Source organism: Choloepus didactylus, chromosome 3 (assembly GCF_015220235.1).
Source record: "Choloepus didactylus isolate mChoDid1 chromosome 3, mChoDid1.pri, whole genome shotgun sequence".
NCBI classification, from domain to species: domain Eukaryota; kingdom Metazoa; phylum Chordata; class Mammalia; order Pilosa; family Megalonychidae; genus Choloepus; species Choloepus didactylus.
In genome coordinates this window covers 6,026,122-6,045,737 of record NC_051309.1, presented here as the reverse complement: position 1 = coordinate 6,045,737, position 19,616 = coordinate 6,026,122, and the positions used below count along the sequence as shown (strand labels likewise).

Here is a 19,616-nt window from a genome sequence, read left to right as displayed (position 1 = left end):
CCCTTCATTCAAGATGAAGCACCACCAGTGTGGGGACCTGCAGGTGCCTCCGGCCGGGAGGTGGCACGGCAGGCGGAGCCACCCCTAGGTGTGGCTCGCTCCTGATCCAGCGGCAGGTGCTCTTTCTGTGTCAGCACCACTGCCGTGCTTTGTGCACTTGGTTCTCCTCCAAAACCTTCTGTAAACAGAAGTAGGAAAGCGTGTGCCAGCAAAACACAGGCTGGTTCCCTTTGCTTTCCCCTGAGCTCTGTGGAAAAGGTCACGCTTTTTAGCCGGAGCCCCAGGCTGCCCTTGCCTCGGATACTCACATTATATCCCCCCTGGCAGTGCTAGGGGTGGGAATGAGGCAGGCATGCTTGTACGGATAATTTCAGACAGTTAAATCATTCCTGGTTCTTAGGAAACGGGCCTGTGGGAGACTGTAGCAGGCCAGGCACAGGTTCAAGTCCCAGCCTTGCCACTTGCTAAGGAGGTGGCCTTATTAGGCAGGCCGTGTCACTCCTCCAAGTCTCAGTGCTCTTGCCTGTAAACTGAAGAAATAGAATCAGGTGTAGCTATGATGTTATTGTGTAGGTTGGAGAGAGGGCATGTTTGTCAATTGCTTGCACATGTGTTGTGAAGCGTTGCCAGTCAAAAAGTGCCAGCAGTTACTGAAGAGTACGGTTATATTCTAAAGGTATAAATGTGTCACTTTTTTTTGTAGCTTGGAAACTTGTGCTGATAATTAGTTTATTAGTATATTTCACATTATTTCCCTAGATGTTGACTTATTTTGCTGCATTTGAGGTATTCTTTGAAGAAAACTTGCCGAAATTATTTGCTCATTTCAAGAAAAACAACTTAACTCCAGACATCTACCTAATTGATTGGTAAGACTGCTTTTTCCATGTGTTTTCAGAGCATTTTCTCATCTCCTTGCCCCCTAGTTCATCGTCCTTCCAGCCAGCAGCTTTCAGGGCTCAGCTGAACCCCTTGTCCTGCCCTAAAGCCTTGCCCAGCCGCCCCGCCCTGGGGGTGCCCGTTTCCCAAGTCCCTGAACTGCTAATCGTGTGCTAGCACAGCTAGCTCTTTTTCATTTCTGTGACTCTTAACTGTCCTTCTGAATTTCCTCAAGTTGAGAAATGGCATCTGACTGTTTGTTTTCCAAGGGCCATTTGTCCGTTCCTTAAGCGAGATGTCACTAAGCATCGGCTCAGTGCCAGGTTCTCTGCTGGGCACTAGAGATGGTGGTGGGCAAGACATGGCACTGGCCTGTCAGGAGTGCCCGTCTAGTAGGGGAGACAAGTGTCCCTGGACAGTGGAACCACAGTGGGGTAGTTGCTGCTGGGAGGAAGGGAAGTGGGGCAGAGGCCCCAGACCCAGCCGTGGGACCCGAGCACACGGAGGCAGCACGTATGCCCTGGGGTGTGGCCGTGGGAGCAGCAGTGATGGGCCAGGGTCAGCAGGCGCTGTGGCTGTCGGTGTGGTGGTGCAGGGCGAGGAGGCTGGGCAGCTGGTCAGGGTGGGTCTCGGGGGTTTGGGCAGGTTACCGGGGCCAGCATGCAGGGCCGGGATGGGGGAGGTGTGTCCAGAAGAGAGTTATAGGTTCCTTGGGTGGACGGCTTGGGCAAGGGAGCCTGGGGACAGAGATGAGGGAGAGAGCACTGGGACCTGAGCTGAGGGTGAGAGCCCGTGGAGAGACATTCTCGGGGTGAGCACTGTGGGACCCAGGGAAGGTTTTATGGATTTGGAGGGATGGGGGGAGTCATGGTCCGTTCTCGAAGGTGCAGCTGGTGATGGGTTGCTGGTGCCACCAGCTGAGGGCAGGCACAGAAGGAGCAGGTGTGGCAGGGTGGTCATTTTGAGATGTCTGTGGGATATCTAGTAGAGGCATTCAATAGCATCCAGGTGTGAGGTTCCGGAGAGTTCTGTGCTGCAGCAGTAGACAGGCACATCTTGGTAATGAGGTGGATGTGGTCGTCTGTGGGGGGGGGGGGGGGTCGTAAGAGCATTGGGCTGGGTCTGGAGCTCCAGGAGCACCATGTTTGAGGGGCAGGTGGTTGAGAAGGCGGATAGATTTTGGTGACAAAATGAGCAGCCTCCTGAATTGAGTTGTTGTGGGAGGAAGGGTGGAGGGAGAGCAGGCTCTGTCATTGATGCCCCCTGCCCAAATCCCGGCCTCTCCCACTCTGCCTCATGGCCTTGGCAAGGGCTGTCAGACCCCTCTGAGCGCCACTTCCTGCAGGGCGTTGGCTGTCCCTGGCCCCAGAAGCCTCACTGGGCTTCAGCCCTCACTCATAACTCCATCCAGAGCCCCCGGGAGCTGACTGCCTGTTGGTTTTTTTGCCCACTTTCTTCAGGAGGCAAAAGGCTTACTTGTAGGGGGTAAAATCTAGGTATTATCTGACCCGAGGCTAAGTCCCCTGGAGCCACTTCTGAGGAATTTCTTTATAAGGCAGCCTCTCCCGGGAGGGGGTCTGTAAGATAGCATCCACGTGCAAGGCCCCGGTGGCCTGGAAAGCTTGGGTCAGGCTTGGCTCTGAAGAGAAGGAAAGCGGAGGACAGGGCTCTGCTGGCCTGCCTGAGTGAAGAGGGAGCTGCAGGGTTCTGTGCTGGCCCTTGATGGGATGGCGTGCTTGCTCCCTGCTGCTGCCTGAGTGCTGCCTGCTCGGATGCGGCCTCGGCAGGCGCTGGCTTAGCCGGGATGAGGACCGAGCAGGACGTCATCTCTTTGCAGTCCCAGAGGAGGCCAGGAACCGAGTAAACATGTAGGTTGACTTGATTGCAGGAAAACCATGTGTTTATGATTTATTCTTTGATGCAGTCAGCATTGACGATGGTCTAATTTGGATTCTAACAGGAAAAGCTCAGATTGGAAACAGGTAGGCAGTGGGGAGGAAGCGAAGGGAAAGAAAAGTTTTACTGAGGAGTGTGCTGACATTTCATGCACACTCATTATTTTCTTTCGTCCTCGCGGTGTCCAGAGTAGGTATAACTATTTCTTAGTGCATGTGAAGACACTAAGGACCACTGCCCCTGAATCACACAGCTCGTGGGTGGTCCAGGCCAGTCTGACTCCAAAGCCTTGTCTTTTTCTGCTGGGTCACACCATCCCAAAAGCCACAGCACGTGTCTCCCAGCTTAATCCGCCTCCTGGGGTGGTCACTCGAACGGCTGTGCCTGCCTCCGGATGGCTTGTGCATTGTTGATCTTCACTGTGTGTGGGATGTCAAACGTGCTAAGTTCTAGGTTGAAGGAACCAACTGCCTGAGAAAAAGCCTCCTTCTGGTCCACGCAGAGGACCGAGGGGCCCCGAGTCCTGACTGAGCTGTGGGGGCTCAGGTCAGAGGCCTGTGGGTTGTCCACCAGAGGCCAGCTGGGAGTCGTTCTCCATTCCTAGGACACCTTCTCTGCTCCGTTGGAGAACCACGTTGGAGTTACAGGCCATTATCTAGCACAGTTTGGGGGGTCACTCTTCCAGAATGTTCTTTTCTGAGCCCCCAGGCTGGGTTTGCTTGCAGCTATCCCAGCGCAGACTGTGCTGTGTGGGCTTCACAGGCTGAGCTCTGAGAGTCGTCTTTGCGTCTCCATGCCTGGCCCAGGGTCCTGCATCAAGGTGCGCGTCTGTCCCCGCGGGTCACCTCCCAAGGACAGGGCCCACTCAGCATCAAGCCCGAGGCCCGCTGGGATGCTCGCCGCCCCTCCGCGGGGACCTCTGCGCGTTGCTCACCCAGTGGGTTGTGAAGACTTCGCAGTGTAAACTAACATTTACGTGCCGATACTGCCTTCCTGGCAGGGGTTTTGTCTGGTTGTGGCTTGTGCTGCTCCCTGCAGGGAGGGGAGGGTCGGAGCAGGGCTCCTCACCTGTCCTCGTCTTCCCCCAGAGTTTACATGTTCAGACAGTGACGTGTCCACATTTTGTGGGAGGACTGACGTGGGGTCATTTAACTTCCCCAAACATTTCCCACTGCTGTCAAATGACAGGATTGCATGGAGGTGTTGAGTGGGTTTTGTAATAAATAATCTTGGATTAGCAAAAGAATCAAATAATGGATTTCATCTTGGTTTACATTTCTTAAAATGGTGCTCACTGACACCTGGAGAGCCTGTCATTACTACTTTACCAGGAGGGGTCCAGGTGAGATTGCTGTGGGAAGATTTGAGTTCCCCGTGCATCTTGCACACACTTCTGCAGCTCTTACCTGTGGGTTGTGGGTGTGCCTACGGACCGAGCAGGGATTGTCTTACTTATTGAGCCCCCCAGCGTCCAGAAGAGTTTGTGGCATGCACCGGGGCCTTCCTGGTGAGTGTGTGCAGGAGGGAGTAGCAGTCCAAGCCTGCTTCCTGGGAGGCTGCCCACCTGAGCACTACCTGCATCTCACCTGAGGCCCTGGCCTGGCTAAAGGTAGAACACAATTCTAATGCAGGATTTGGTGTTTGCCGGCCCCCTTGGAGGTTCTGGGTTCACCGTCAGGAGCACGTGTAATTAAATTAGATGGTGCTCTGGGGACACAGAGCTGGGTATGTCTGTTGCTTCCAGGATCAAGCAGAGGTTCTGGGCCTGTTAACAAAGTTTAAACTGAGTCTTAAATAACTGCCTCCAACGTTCAATGAGTGGAATTCTGTGTTGGGAGTTTTATACTGTTATAGTTAATCCTCAGCAAGTGTAATGAGGTGAAGAAGTGATCTCATTCTGACCTGGCCCCATCTGTTCTCCCTGCTTGTCTGAGTGTTTGAGGAAGGGCAGGGCCCCCAGGCTGGGTAGGGCTGGGGTTAAGGGCCCCTTCCTAAGCCAGCTGGGGAGACAGGATGGGAGAATTTGGGCCCCGTGGGAAACTGGGGGGTCAGGCCTTGAAGGTCCCTGTCTCGGGTGTGGCTTCTTTATGAGCAGGAGAGGCTGCTGGCTGACAGCCACCCTTTCTTTACAGTGAAGTCTGCTGTTCTCAGCCTCCTTCATTTGCAGTTTCCTCATCTGTGGAATGGGGGCCATGACCAGGGTTGTTGGGGTTCAGTTGGACCCCCCCCGCCCCCCAGAAGCAGGGCATGGTGCAGTCAGGCACCCAGCTCAGCGTTGGCGTGGGAGACTCCTGCCTCCAGGAACCCAGCCTGCCTTCCTCGGGGCTGTCCCTGCCGGCCCAGTGCCCCGCTTCCTCCCGGATGGTGCACGCAGCTTTCCTGAGCACTCAGGCTGCGGGAATGGGGTGTGTCCTGGGAAATGTGAAGGCCCGGCAGGAAAAACTGCCCTTTTCCTCCCACACACATCGTGGGGGAAGCAGATGCAACTTTAGAAGCTGCCACACTTCATTAGTTTAACAACGTCCAAAGACATTATTTTGTGTTGCATTATTTGAATTTGTACCTGAAATGACCGTGTTTCAGGTACTTAGAGGCAGTGGCCCACGGGGAAAACATAAGCATTTCTTGGGGGAGAAATGTCCTTGAATTCTGGCTTCCTACGATGGGGAAAACACCAAGAAGCCATGGTGGGGCCCAGGATATTTGGCTGCCCAGCCCTTTTCTGCACACACTGCCCCTGGTGGGGTGCAGGGGGCAGCCTGGAGCACCTGGGAGGGAGGGAGCCTCGAAGGGCTTGAGGCGGGACGCTGGCCATCTCGTTTCTGGGGCGGCTCTGATCCCAGGGCAGGGGTTCTGCAGGACCACGGGCTGGAGCAGGAGCGGGAGCGGCCCCGAGGACCCTGCCTGCTGAACCTCTTTTCTGGGATTCAGCGGGAGAGGGGTTCTCATGTCTCAGCTGCAGCTGGGTGTTGAGTGTAAATCTGGTTTAAATACATTCAGGCATTTGAAAGTGCCCAGTAATGACGAGTTTTCCAGAGAAAGGGGAGATGAGAGGAAGGAGAGGAGGTGCACATCTGAGTGAACCCTGCTTGGAGGAGAGTCGGGGCGGGGGGAGCCTGGCTGTGCAGGCTGCAGGAGACAGAGGGCCCAGCCCAAGGCGGGAGCTGGAAAGAAGCGGATGGTGCAGCCCTGGCCCTGAGAGTCGGGCCCGGGGGGGGGGCCCCCAGAACGTGGAGGGGCCAGGAGCTGGTTTGCAAGGCCACGGAGGCGGGGTGCAGGGTCAGGGAGGCCAAGGGACTGTGCTGTGTCCAGGGGAGACAGTTGGCCGTCTCTGGTTCCTGTCACAGAAGAGGGTGTGTGAGGAGCCACAGGTACCTGCCGCGGGGAAGCTGGCCTGGCCCGAGGATGCAGAAGAGGCCTCCCAAGAAAGTGTCATTCAGGCTGAGACTTGGATGAGTAGACACTTGCCAGGTGAAAAGTTAAAATTTTTTTTTCTCTAAAAGGCACATTTATTAAGATATTTAATAACATTCAAGGCCTTACTAATTTCATTCAAGTATATAAAAATAGTAAGCAATATGAAGTAAGGCTCAGCTGTTCTTCATGAAGTACATTTAAAAAATTTTTTTTTTTTGTTTTAAATACTTTCAAACTTAGGGGTCAGTTGAAAAAAACAACAAAAACCCCATATGGGGAAGTCCAACATATCTCTAACCCCCCAGACACCCAGAATTACCAATTTTAACATTTGCTCTGTCATTCTAGCTGTTTACCCTTCATTCTCTCCATCCATTTATCTTATCAGTCCATCTATCTGTGTATGTGTCTACTTACCCATTTTCTGAACACTTGAGTGGAGGTTGTATACATCGTGCTCCTTGAACATGTAATACAGCCATGTATATCTCCTCAGGACAAGAATATTCTCTTACGTAACCACTTAAGGTGGTTATCAAATTCAAGAAATTTAACATTGCTTTAAAGCAGTCTGTATTCCAGTTTTTTCATATGTCTCAGTAATGTCCTTTTGAACCTTCTCTCGTATCTTGTTGGTTCCCAGGATCATGTGTTGCCTTTAATTGTCATTGTCTCTTTAGGTGCTTTTTTTGTGTATGGGAACATATATACAAAATCGACTTCCCCATCTCAACCACTCCTGAGCACGGCGTTCAGTAGGATTGTACCCTACTGGATGTGGTACCCTCACCACCTGCCATTACTAAAGCTTTCCCCTCTTCCTGAACAGAAACCCTATATCCATGATGCTTTAACTCCCCATTTCCCCTGTCCACTGTCCCCGGAAACCTGTGCACTACTTTCTGTCTCTATGAGCTTGCATATTCTCTGGTATTTTCTTTGTAGTTACCATAGGGGTTAAATTTAACATCCTGAATCTGTTAACAGTCTCGTTTGCTTTGATACCAACTTAACTCCAGTGGTATAAACACACAGTGTTCCCGTACCTCTCCACCCCCAACAATTATGTAGTTCTTGTCACAGATTCCATGTTTATACATTTTCAGTCCCAAACCACTGATTTCTCGTTACATTTTATGCATTAGCCTTTTAAATCCTGTAGAAAGTAAAAATTGGAGTTACAAACTGAAAATACAATAGTACTGGCATTTCTGTATACCCCTGTCATTACCCTTACTGGAGATTTTTATTTCTTCATGCAGCTTTGATCTATTGTTTGTTGTCCTTTCCTTCCCATCTGCAGAACTCCTTTTAGCATCTCTCTTAGGGCCGGTCTAGTGGTGACGACCTACCTCAGCTTTTGTTTAACTGGGAATATCTTAATCTCTCCCTTTTTAATTTTTTCATTTTTTTAGGTTCCCTGCACTCTTTTTTAAATTAAATTCAGTTTTATTGAAATATATTCACATACCATCCAGTCATCTATGGTGTACAATCAGCTGTTCACAGAACCATCATATAGTTAAGCATTTATTACCCCAGTCTATTTTTGAATATTTTCCTTGCATCAGAAAGAATCAGAATAAGAATAAAAATAAAAGTGAAAAAGAACACCCAAATCATCCCCCCCATCCCATCCTATTTTTCATTTAGTTTTTTTCCCCATTTTTCTACTCATCCATCCATATACTAGATAAAGGGAGTACGATCCACAAGATTTATACAATCACGCTGTCACCCTTTATAAGGTACATTGTTATACAGTCATCTTCAAGAGTCAACGCTACTGTGTTGGAGTTTGATAGTTTCAGGTATTTACTTCTAGCTATTCCAATATGTTAAAACTTAAAAAGTGTTATCTATATAGTGCATAAGAATGTCCACCAGAGTGACCGCTCGACTCTGTTTGAAATCTCTCAGCCACTGAAACTTTATTTAGTTTCTTTTTCATCCTCCTTTGGTCAAGAAGATATCCTCAATCCCACGAGGCCAGGTCCAGATTCATCCCTGGGAGTCATATCCTGTGTTGCCAGGGAGATTTACATCCCTGGGAGTCAGGTCCCATGTAAGGGACCTGCTGAGGTGGTTTAGATAGAGAGTCTCACTCATTTTTGAAAGACAGTTTTGCTGGGTATAGAATTCTTGGTTGGCATTTTTTTTTTTTTTTTTTTTTTTTTTTGCTGTCAGCACTTTAAATATATCATCCCACTGCCTTCTTGTCTCCATGGTTTCCAATGAGAAACTGACACTTAATCTTACTGAGGCTCCCTTGTATGAGACATGTTGCTTCTTTCTTGCTGCTTTCAGAATTCTCTATCTTTGGCATTTGACATTTTCATCACGGCATGGGTTTACTTGGGTTTGTCCTGTTTGGAGTTCATTGAGCATCTTGGATGTGTATATTCATGTCTTATTAAGTTTAGGATGTTGGCAGCCATTATTTCTTTGAATATTCTCTCTGCCTTTCTCTTTTTCCTTCTGGGATTCCCACAATGTGTATACTGGTTTGCTTGATGGGGTCCCACAGGTCCCTCAGCCCTGTTCACTTTTTTCATTCTTTCTTCCTCCTGCTCCTCAGACTGGATGATTTCCTGTTGTCTTATCTTCCCAGTTCTCTGATTCTTTCTTCTGCCAGCTGCAATCTGCTGTTTAACCCCTCTAGGGAATTTTTCTGTTACTGTGTTCTTCACTCTTTTTTGGGTTACTTTCATAATTTCCATCTCTTTATTATATTCTCTCTGTTCATCAGTTGTTAACCTGACTTCCTTCAGCTCTTTGAGCATAATTAGGACCATTTTTTAAAACTCTTTGTCTGGTGTGTCCTTGGTCTCTCCCTCCTTATTGTTGGTTTCTAATGTTCTGATTTTCTCTTTTGTCTGGGCCATCATTTCATATTTCTTTGTATGTTTTATAATCCTATGTTGAAACCTGGACATTTGATATTTTAATGTGTTATCACTGGACTTCAGATCCTCGGGCAACTGTTCCTTTAGCTTGTATCCAAGAGCCTTCCTTGAATGTCAGGAGCTACCAAAAAAAAAAAAAAAAGAAGATAAGACAGTGCCTTTCCCAGTCTTTGCAGTGTGAGTGCTCTCCTTGAGGGCTAATCCATACAGAGAGTCAGACTAGCTCCAGGCCAAAGCGTGGGTGCCCACTGCCCTGATCCAGTCTGCACCTGGGACCTGGGCATTCCCTCATGTACAGGGAGGCAAATGTCCCCTCTTCCCTGGGAAGCAGCTTCCTGGTCCCAGGCTCTGCACTGTGTGTCCTATAGCCAGTGGCCCCTTGCCCCAGGCAGACTTTTTTTTTTTTTAATCTTCATTTTATTGAGATATATTCACATACCATGCAGTCATATAAAACAAATCATACATTCGATTGTTCACAGTACCATTACGTAGTTGTACATTCATCACCTAAATCAATCCCTGACACCTTCATTAGCACACACACACAAAAATAACAAGAATAATAATTAAAGTAAAAAAGAGCAATTGAAGTAAAAAAGAACACTGGGTACCTTTGTCTGTTTGTTTGTTTCCTTCCCCTATTTTTCTACTCATCCATCCATAAACTAGACAAAGGGGAGTGTGGTCCTTATGGTTTTCCCAATCCCATTGTCACCCCTCATAAGCTACATTTTTATACAATTGTCTTCGAGATTCATGGGTTCTGGGTTGTAGTTTGATAGTTTCAGGTATCCACCACCAGCTACCCCAATTCTTTAGAACCTAAAAAGGGTTGTCTAAATTGTGTGTAAGAGTGCCCTCCAGAGTGACCTCTCGGCTCCTTTTGGAATCTCTCTGCCACTGAAGCTTATTTCGTTTCCTTTTACATCCCCCTTTTGGTCAAGAAGATGTTCTCCGTCCCATGATGCCGGGTCTACATTCCTCCCCGGGAGTCATAGTCCACGTTGCCAGGGAGATTCACTCCCCTGGGTGTCCGATCCCACGTGGGGGGGAGGGCAGTGATTTCACCTTTAAAGTTGGCTTAGCTAGAGAGAGAGGGCCACATCTGAGCAACAAAGAGACCCAGGCAGACTTTTGCATTTGGTAGGAGAGCCCTAGGAGCTGCCTTCTACCTGAAGGGCAAGTTCTGGGATGGGAGTCCCTTAGGCTAGTGCCAGACAGGTTAGGCCAGACGTACGTGCCCGCAGCATGTGCTCGGGGCTTCCTCTGCTCCCTCTGGAACCCGGACCACGGGTCCCCACTGGGAGCGCAGGTGGCTTCACGCCAAGTGGGCGAGGGGTGGGGCAGCCAGGGTGCCACGAGAGCCTACTGCTTTTTTTTGGTCAATCATGTTTTTTATTGTGGAATATAACATATAGACATAGAAATGATAACTTCCCAAGTGCAATTTAACAAGTAGTTAGCAAATTTCAAAAATGATATGGGTTACAGTTCCACAGTTTCAGTTACTTTCTTATTGTGAAATTTAGCATATGCAAAAAGGTAATAACTTTCAAATTACAATTTAATAAAGTAACTAGAGAGCAAATTTCAAAAAGTGCCATGGGTTACAGTTCTACCATTTCAGTTTTTCTAGCTATTCTAATATCCCAGCAACTAGGAAAAATAAAATTATATAGAGATTTAGTATTCATAATCCGTTGTTAAATTCCATCTTGTCTGTTGTTGCCCCTTCCTCTAGTGTAATCACTTTCCCGATTGATCTTCAGGGATGTCTAGAGCCTACTGCTTTTTAGTTGTCTTTTTCTTGATTTGGCGTTGGCCCTGTTACTGCAGTCCTTTAACTGTTTTCTGGGGCCCTGAGAAAGGTGTCTCTGCCAGTTCTTGCTGGTTATTCCAAGCTTTTATGGGGGACGGAGCTCTGAAGCCCCTCAGTCTGGCATCCTGACCAGGGTGGGGCTCGGGAAGTGTGCCTTGGTGATCAGTTCTCAGTTTCATCTTATTTGACTTTTTGGCAGCGTCTACACAGACCACTACGTGCTCCTGGTGTTTGCCTTCCATTAGCTCTGTTCTGATGGCTTTAAACCCTGTTAAAATCTGTTCTGATGGCGTCCCAGGCTCTGTTCTGATGGCTTTAAACCCCACTGATGCAGAAACCCTCCCAAATTTATATCCCCAACCCAGAGTCCTCTCCTGAACTACACATTCATTTATCCACTTGGGTGTCTGCCATCTCATACTTAACATCTTAAAACTCAACTCTTGGTCTTCCCTTCCAAACCAGAAATTCCACATCTCCTTAAATGCCTGTTCCATCCTTTGAATTGCTCAATCAAAAACATTGTTGACGCTCTCATTTCCCGTGAGAGAAGTCCGCCAACCTGCTGCCTCTGTCTTCAACATCTGTCTAGATTCTGTCACCTTCTGCCCATTTCCACTGCTGCCACCCTGGGCTGAACTTCGGCCATTTCTTGCCTGGGTGATGGCAGTGCTCCCACCCCCACCCCCCGCCTGGTCTTTGTGCTTCAGCTGTGCTCCCTTGCAGGCCCTTCTTAACCAGGGGGTGGTGGGGACCCTTTTACAGGGTAAGAGGATGTCACTGCTCTGATCAAGCCCTCCACTAGAGTTCCATTTCACTCAGAAAGAACCGTCCAGCCCTACCATTCTGGGCCCAGTTCTCCCTCAGGCATCATCCTTTAGCTCCCTTGGCTATTTTTTGCTTTTGGACTGCCTGTTATTCCTTGAGCAAGCCAGGCTGACTCGACTCTGAGCTTTTCAGCTTGCAGTTTCTTCTGTCTGGAACGCTCTCCAGTTGTGTTCTCATGGCTTGCTGCTTCATCTTCAGGTGTTCATGAAGCGTCACTGTCTTAGTTTGCCACAGCTGCTATGACAAATACCATGTGGGTTGGCTTAAACAGCAAGCATGTATTTCCTCACAGGTTGGAGGCGAGAAGTCCCACATCAAGATGATGGCAAGGCCATGCTTTTTCCCGGAGACTGGTGTGCCCCAAGGGGACCCCTCTCTCCTCCCTGGCTTCTTCTCACTTCTGGCTTCTACTAGTTGACTGCATCCAAATTTCCTCTCTTTATAAGGCCTCCAGTCCTAGGGAAGGTCACCTTTCTTCAGAGATCTGTCCACAAATGAGTCCACACTGGAACTGATGAGAACATCTTCAAATGGGTTTACACCTGCAGCAATGCCGATTAAGACGTGAGCCTGGCTTTTTTTCAGGGAACAGTCACTTTTCAGGGACACGTTTCTTAACCATCCTATTTAGAATTGTGCTGTGCACACACACACAACACACACACACACACACACACACAGGCAACCTGTTTCCTCCCCTACCTTTTTTAAATCACTGACATACTGTATATTTTATTTGATCCCCTCCCACCCCAGCGGGTGTAAACTCCACAGTGGCAGAGAGTGTGGTCTGTTTTGTTCAGTGCTGTACAGCCTCACCACTGGATGGTGGTGAGCAGCACCTGGTGGGTGTCCCCAAATCTTTATTAGCGTAGACTGACTGCTTGGAATCCGAAGGGTGCAGACCGTGGCTGGCTACCTCATGGAGAAACAAAGTTCTTGCGGTGTGGGAGGTGTGAGCAAGGCGGACGTGGCAGGCTCCTACAGCTGTGTACTCTCATTCCCAAAGTTCAGCACCTGTCTAAGGAGGAAGCTTATGGAGACCCCTCGGCAAATAGGAATTCAAGACAATTATGTTGAAGAGATTTCTTTTGTTACTCTCCCTCCTCTCTACCTTTAGCTACTCTTACTTTTCCTGTCACTTTTTACTTAAGACTGAGAAGTTGTAGAAGTTTGGTTTTGTGTCCCAGCAAGCAAGGGATAGTCTATCGAATTAGGTCAGTTCTTTTACATTTTCTTATAGTGTGTTAGTAAGCATGTTCTCTAGAGAGAAGTGGTAATTTCTGGTGGAGAATGGAAACAGAAATCTTGATTTTTCTTGAACAGTACTTTCTAGACTGGAGTGATAAAATGGTTTTTTCTTTTTCTTCAGCTGAAGGCTTGCTGTGGCTTCTAAAAACAAAGCTCCCCCCTGGTCCTGAGAATCCGGCCTCCACGTCCATAGTGTGGCCTGGACACAGGGGGCAGGGTCTTCGCGGCCAGGCTCAGAGCCCGGCTGTCGTTTGGCATCCGGGCTCCTGGGCAGCTTAGTTTGTTGTCCTGAGGTTCGGTCCCCTCAGGTGAGATAGAGATAAAAGACCTGCGCTCGGGCCGTTCTGGCTGCCGGCTGTGCCCTCCTCCTGGGGAGTCCTCCCCCTGGGCAGCCCTCCTCCTGGGCAGCCCTCCTGCTGGGGAGCCCTCCTCCTGGGGAGCCCGGCACCCTGCATGGCCCACAACAGGCCCTCAGTTGAGGCACAACCGCCATTGTTTTTACGGAAAAGGGTTTCCAGTCTGTCAGTGAGTCACAGGGAACCTAAGCTGTTACATCTTCCTCAGCTCTGAGCCTTCTCACTTCCCAGCGCGGATGGCAGACTTACTGCCTGTCAAATGCAGGCCCTTCAGCCTGGAGGGGAGTCTCGTTCCAGGACCCTGCGTCCTGCCCTGGGGAGTTCACAGGAGATGGCCCCCACCACTCCCTGCAGATGCAGAGGCTGTGCCTGGGAGACTGGAGCACATTTACTGTGTGACGGCACCTGTTGTAGAAAAGTCACTGTTTTTACCCCTTCATAAAAGTCATGCTCCTGAAGGTTCAATGGCCACGTCATCCCCCAGTTTGAGTCCTGCACATGGCCTTCAGGTGTTGTCAGGGGCTAGTGCTGTCTCGAGAGATGGTGTGGCAACTCATGACATGCTGAAATCGTGGGAGGGAGGCTCTAAAGCAGGGGGAGGGTCTGTCACTCCTGACAGGTACTGTTGCTGGTGGCAGGAGAGGTGTTGAGAACCCCAACATCTGTGAGCTGCTCAGGTAAATCAGGAGCTAATCGACCCATTTACTTGTTCAGCCAACACTGTCAGGTACCGTACTGGATGCTGAGGGCTGAGGGGAATTGGGCGGGTTCCTGCTCTCGAGCCATCCACAGCAGAAGCCAGGAGTGAGCGAGTGCCTTGAGTCAGGCACGAAGAGGAGGGAGCCCAGGGGGCTCTGCTGCCCAGGGCAGGAAGGAGCATCTGCCCAGTTCTGGGGGTCAGGAGACTGCCCCGAGACGGCGCCGGGGCTGCGTCTCCTGGATAAGGGAGGAGGAGGGATTCCCCAAGAGTCAGTTTGGCCCTGTGTCCACTCTGCCTTTTGACGGAGCCAGGCTCCAGGTAGGAGGGGCTCACACCTGATGACACGGTCGATGACCCTGGAGTGTACCTGTTTGGAGGCTTGGCTCATGATCATCATTGTTTCTCTCAGGGAACACATACCTGTCTGTGTCTCACGTCTCCATCTGATGGTGTGCTTTGTTACCTGTCATCTTGCATACCCACATTTACTGGGGAGCGTTTCCTTTTCCTTTGCTGACCCCTGCTGGGGGGAAAGGACATGGCACCCTAGAGAAGCCACGTGCACGTATGCCCACCAGGTGGGCCTGCAGCTGCTGTGACCCCCACCCGCGGCTGCAGGCTCTGCTTTGAGGGCAGGCGCCGGGCTGTCTCATCAGTCATGGTGTCCGGGCCCACCCAGGGCGTGCACTGAAAAGGTGCTTGATCAACACTTGCCAGACGTGGAAGTAATTCAGAAATCGTATCGTGCTGGGGATTTTGTGTGCAAGTGACAGTTCTGTGGCTTGAAAAAAATTGAAGTTGTCCTTAAATGGATGAATGCCTCCCTCCTCCCCGACCCCCGAGGCGCCCCAGTGTGGCAGGGACTGACTCAGAGAGTCCTGAGTGGATTCAGATGGATACTGTCCAAAACCTGAAAAATTCAAGCTTCTCTTCCCAGGATCTTTACCTTGTATAGTAAGTCTCTGCCGCTCGACCTGGCCTGTCGGATATGGGACGTGTTCTGTCGCGACGGGGAGGAGTTTCTGTTCCGCACGGCCCTGGGGATCCTCAGGCTGTTTGAGGACATCTTGACCAAGATGGACTTCATCCATGTCGCCCAGTTCCTCACCAAGCTGCCCGAGGACCTGCCCGCGGAGGAGTTCTTCACCTCCATTGCCTCCATCCAGATGCAGAGTCGAAACAAAAAGTGGGCCCAGGTAAGCGGGCCTTGGCATCGTTTCATCCATGGCGTGGAGTGGCACCGTGGTGAGCACACTGCTTGAATGCTCCTTGAGAGAACAGCGCCCACCCCGGCCGCCACTGGGCTGCGTGTGAGCAGCCGGGGGCCTGAGGCTGGCGCTGCCACGGCTGCTCTCGGGCAGGTCCTTGGTTCTTTGGGTTTCTGCAGCTGGCGGTGGGCAGGGGGATAATGGGCAACGAGAGCCTTCCCACCCATTCTGCAGGGGCTTTGGGAGGGTCAGAACTGCTCGCTTGCCACCACGATGCCGCATTAGAAGCATTTTTAAGTGTCTGATTTGGTGCCCGTTTACTTGTCACCAGAGAAAGGTTTCCCTCTCCCCTGGGCCATCCTGCCCCTGTGCTCGTTCTTCCTCTCCCTCCTCTCCCCACTGCCCCCCTTCCTGTTGAGGTCTGTCGGGGTGTGGCCTTGGGCAATCACTGAGACGCTCCCCTGGTTTCATGAGCTTGGGTGGGGGGCATTGTTTTCTGCCTTGGACAATAGGAGTTAGAATTTCTAAACAATGAAAGTGCTCAGCTCCTGTGTGAGCAGGACTGGCTGCGGCTCCAGTGCAAGAGAGAAGCCTTTCTCTGGTGAGGAAATAGGTGGACGGTGCAAACAGAAAATGTGGGGCCCTTTGTTCAAAAATTACCAAAAATTTTAAGACGGTGACAGAGCACTCAACCGAGCAGTCCCTGGGAGTGAGGCCCTGTGTGGCCGTGCAGGGTGGGTGCCCACGCAGCTGACCTGGGGTGGGCTGGGGGATCCTCTGGCATCTTCTGTGACTCAGTTGCTCATAGTGGTTTTCTCAGGTAAGTGCGGGAAGCCCAGGACTTTCCCGAGGGACTGTGTTCGGCAGGGAGGGCCCTTGCTGCCTTGGCTCTCCCGCGTGTGGTCCCAGAGCTGCCACCCTTCTCCCCATTTCCCTCTCCGCTGCTTTCCTGTAAGACAGAGGCTCGTTCAGCCGCACCCCTCCGCCTGTAGTGGAGCTCTACACCACGGTCTGTCTTCTTGCTTCTTGCTTTTTAGGCACTAGGTGGAAACTATGGGTAAAACTGGGTTCGGGATTATTTGAATGGTAGCCCATTTTTAATAATGGGGTGGTCATATGAACTAGCCTTTTGGAGGGGAGGGGATGTCAGCAGTTTTTATACAGCTCCAGGACACAGGCACATTTTTCTGCAGTTCTGGGCCAGGTGTACATTTCTCTACAGCTCTGGGGTGCATGTGCATTTTTCTTAAATGCTGTGCATAGGTGAAGGCAGTGGTGAGCTTTTCAGAGCAAGTACGTATGTCAGTCTGGTTGGCTGTCCCCTTTACTTGCAGGCAGAGCGAGGACTTCTGTCTTCTTTTATTCCTTGTGGCAAGTTATTTGAGACCTACATAAAATGCATACGCCTCACCTTGTGTGGGTTGTAATTAAATTACGGGTGTAGTGCCTGGCACTGGCTGTTTGGGGGACACGAGGATCCCACTGGTGTTGGAACCAGGCGCATCGGCCGCCGTGGAGACTGACAAGATTTGTGCACACAGAGCTGGAGGGCGAGTGGGTCAGCAGGAGGCCCGTGTTCTCCCACTGCTGTGGTTACCTGGTCACAACGAAACATGATATTTTGTAAAACAAAGTTGCTAACGAAGAGCTGTGAGAGCCCGGAGGAGGAGCCGAGGAGCTTTGGGAAAGCTCAGGAAGGCATGAGAAGAGATCCTTCCTTGGCGAGGCCTTTGGGGACGCCTGGTGTGCTGGCGGAGAGCGGGGTCAGGGCAGGGGGCGGGCGCCTGGGCTTGGGGGGTGGCATGTGAAGGAGGCGGCACCGGGCTGTGTGAGGAGAACCCTCCAGCCCTGGCCTCACCTTGGCACTGTGGCTGGTGAGAAGTGGTTGCAGGTGTCAGCCCACGGTGGCGTGGTCAGGTTCCCCGGGAGAGAGGCCGGTGGATGTGGGGTGGTGGATGGGACAGAGGCTGGACGGGGCAGGAGGCTGGTCAGGAGGCGGCCGTGGCTCTGTCACTGTCCCTGTCCGTCTTCCTTATTCAGTGTGTGCCGCGGATAGACCACAGCCGCCCCCCGTCTTCCCCAGGTGCTGACAGCGTTGCAGAAGGACAGCCGGGAGCTGGAGAAGGGCAGCCCGTCCCTCAGGCACTGAGGCCGCAGGTTGGCGCTCGCACGGCGCCCTGTCCTTTCAGACTGAAGTGCTGGCAGCGGAGACGAGCAGGGACCACTTTCGTGTTCAATTCCTGGCACTGGAGTCGGCCTTAAACAAAACAAACAAAAACAAACTGAGAGAATCACAGCCAGGCCCAGCCTTAAGGAGCGCAGCGGCGTGGTGAGCGGGTTGCCCGGCAGCCACTGCTGCCCTGTGCGCGTTAGAGGGGGGCAGTGGCTGACTCCCCCGCTGTGTCTCAGCAAACGCTGATTAAATGGTCATGCTTTTACGTCACCTGCTGAAAGTACCTCACAGTCTTTCTTGGCCATTGTGCATGAGAAACGTTACTTGGGGGACCTCAGCGATGCCGTTGGCTCATCTTTACAGGTTTTAGGTAAGCAAGGGATTGATGATTTAGTTGCTGAGGTGATCTTTCTGGAGCTGAGGTCATGTTTTAAAAACCCACCTACCAAAGATAGCATTCAAGGAAAACGGGCTGTCGTCGGGGAGTGGCTGAGGTGCTCAGGGCTCCCTGGGAGGCACCCACCTTGGGGTTGGTGCGGTCGGTGCAGGGGTGCTGGACTTGGGCAGCGGTGAGGGGACTGCTCAGGCAGCCCCTTCTCACACCCTTCACGGCTCCATGGAGGCCACGGGACTGGAGGCACAGCCCTGGGGACCGGCCCGGGTGAGGGGCTGCTCCCGCCGTGCTGACAGGATGGCCCTCCTTGCCTTCCACTCAATATCCGCAGTCCTGAGTGCCAGCAGCTCCCTCCTTGGGCATTGGCTTTAAGGTGTTGCTCCCAAACCCGTCTTAAGTGCCGAGGAGTAAAGCAGCACAAACCCAGTAGTCCCAGTTTTGTCAGAATTCTCAGCATCCGTACCATCAGCCTGTCCTCATTTTTGCTGATTTTTCTCCAAGTTCATTAGAAAAATTTTTGCTGTAGTTTTTCCCTGATTTTGAGAACTTTGTATTAAGAACTTTGGTTATCCCAAAGGAATGACCAGGCTTTGCCCAGAACAATCAGAAGGACAAGCAGAGGTCTCTGGAAAAGGTCCCCAGGAGCCGTGCCTTGGCATGCTGCCTCTGGGGGTGCTCGGGAGACGCAGGCAGAGGGCACTGCCAGCCATCCAGGGGTGCCCAGGGCAGTCAGTGTGTGCAGCCCTTCACAGCCACACTCCTGCCCCCCAGGGACGTGCCTACACTCGGGTCCAGTTTCTGATGCTTGGAGAGTGTGGCAGGAAACAGGGAGACTTGGCCGGTGGGTGGAGGGGGTGGCCGGGAAGCCTGACTGTCGAGTTCCTTGTCCAGCTTTTCCGTGCCTGCCCTGCCCTGAGTGCTGCCTCCAGCTGCAGCAGCCGGTCGAGAGCCAGGGCCGGCCTCCTGTCCACCCCAGCTCTTCCTACCAGGTGTGGTTTTCCCTGAAACTCCTTTTCTTTCCTGTCCCAAGTTCCAGGGAGGCTGCAGAGCATAACGGCACCACATCCCGCCTGGGCCTTTGGGTGCCGGCTCACCTGGCCTCCCTGGGGCAGCATCCTGCCTTCACTGGAGATCTTCGGGGCCTGCAGCCCGGCCCTCCCTGAAGCTGAGGTGGCGACCAGGGCCCAGCTGGGGCGGGCAGGGCGGGGAGTGCATTGCACAGGCTGTGCGTCCTGCACTCCTTGTGGATGGACTGATTTTTGTTCCATGACGTAGGCTTTCTGTTCCTTAAAGATGTATATATTTTCTTACTGTACATAAAGATGTTCCTTAGGTCATGACAGAAAATGATGCAATGAGGGGCTTTGTGCAGTTTGTTCCAAATGCATTTTTGGATTTCACTGTATTCAAAACCCAGCTCATAAGATTTTTAGTCACACAGTTTGACAAGTCTCTCTGATAGCACTGTTTATATATTGAGTTTGAAACAGGATTCCGTGCCAATCTGGAATGCTTACCAGGGCTATAGTTCAGGAAAAGGTTCTCACGGCCTGTTCGAGGACGCGGGAAGGCCTGCCAGTGTGACGTGTCCTCTTCGGGGTGGGAGAGTAACGGGCCTGGCAGCCCGGGGTCCGTTCCTCCTTTCCGCAGATGGCTGTTTCTCTCCCTGTCACTGTGGGGTAGGTCAGCTGGAGACAGAGGGAAGGGCTGCACCCCTGGGGAGCCTGCATTGTCCACTTCTGTGCCACCGAGTTTTCAGAACCTAAAACTTCAGATCTGGGACCCT

At 51.4% G+C, this 19,616-nt stretch overlaps 1 protein-coding gene across 1 annotated transcript in view; it reads left to right on the top strand.

The window, feature by feature from the left end:
• TBC1D14 (TBC1 domain family member 14) overlaps positions 1 to 17,560 on the top strand; it is a 114,546-nt gene extending 96,986 nt beyond the window's left edge. The window contains 3 exon segments of the mRNA XM_037829336.1: positions 760 to 869; positions 14,993 to 15,251; positions 17,347 to 17,560. Coding sequence (XP_037685264.1) covers positions 760 to 869; positions 14,993 to 15,251; positions 17,347 to 17,412 — 435 coding nt within the window. The 3' untranslated portion in view covers positions 17,413 to 17,560.
• Positions 17,561 to 19,616: the final 2,056 nt, after the last annotated feature.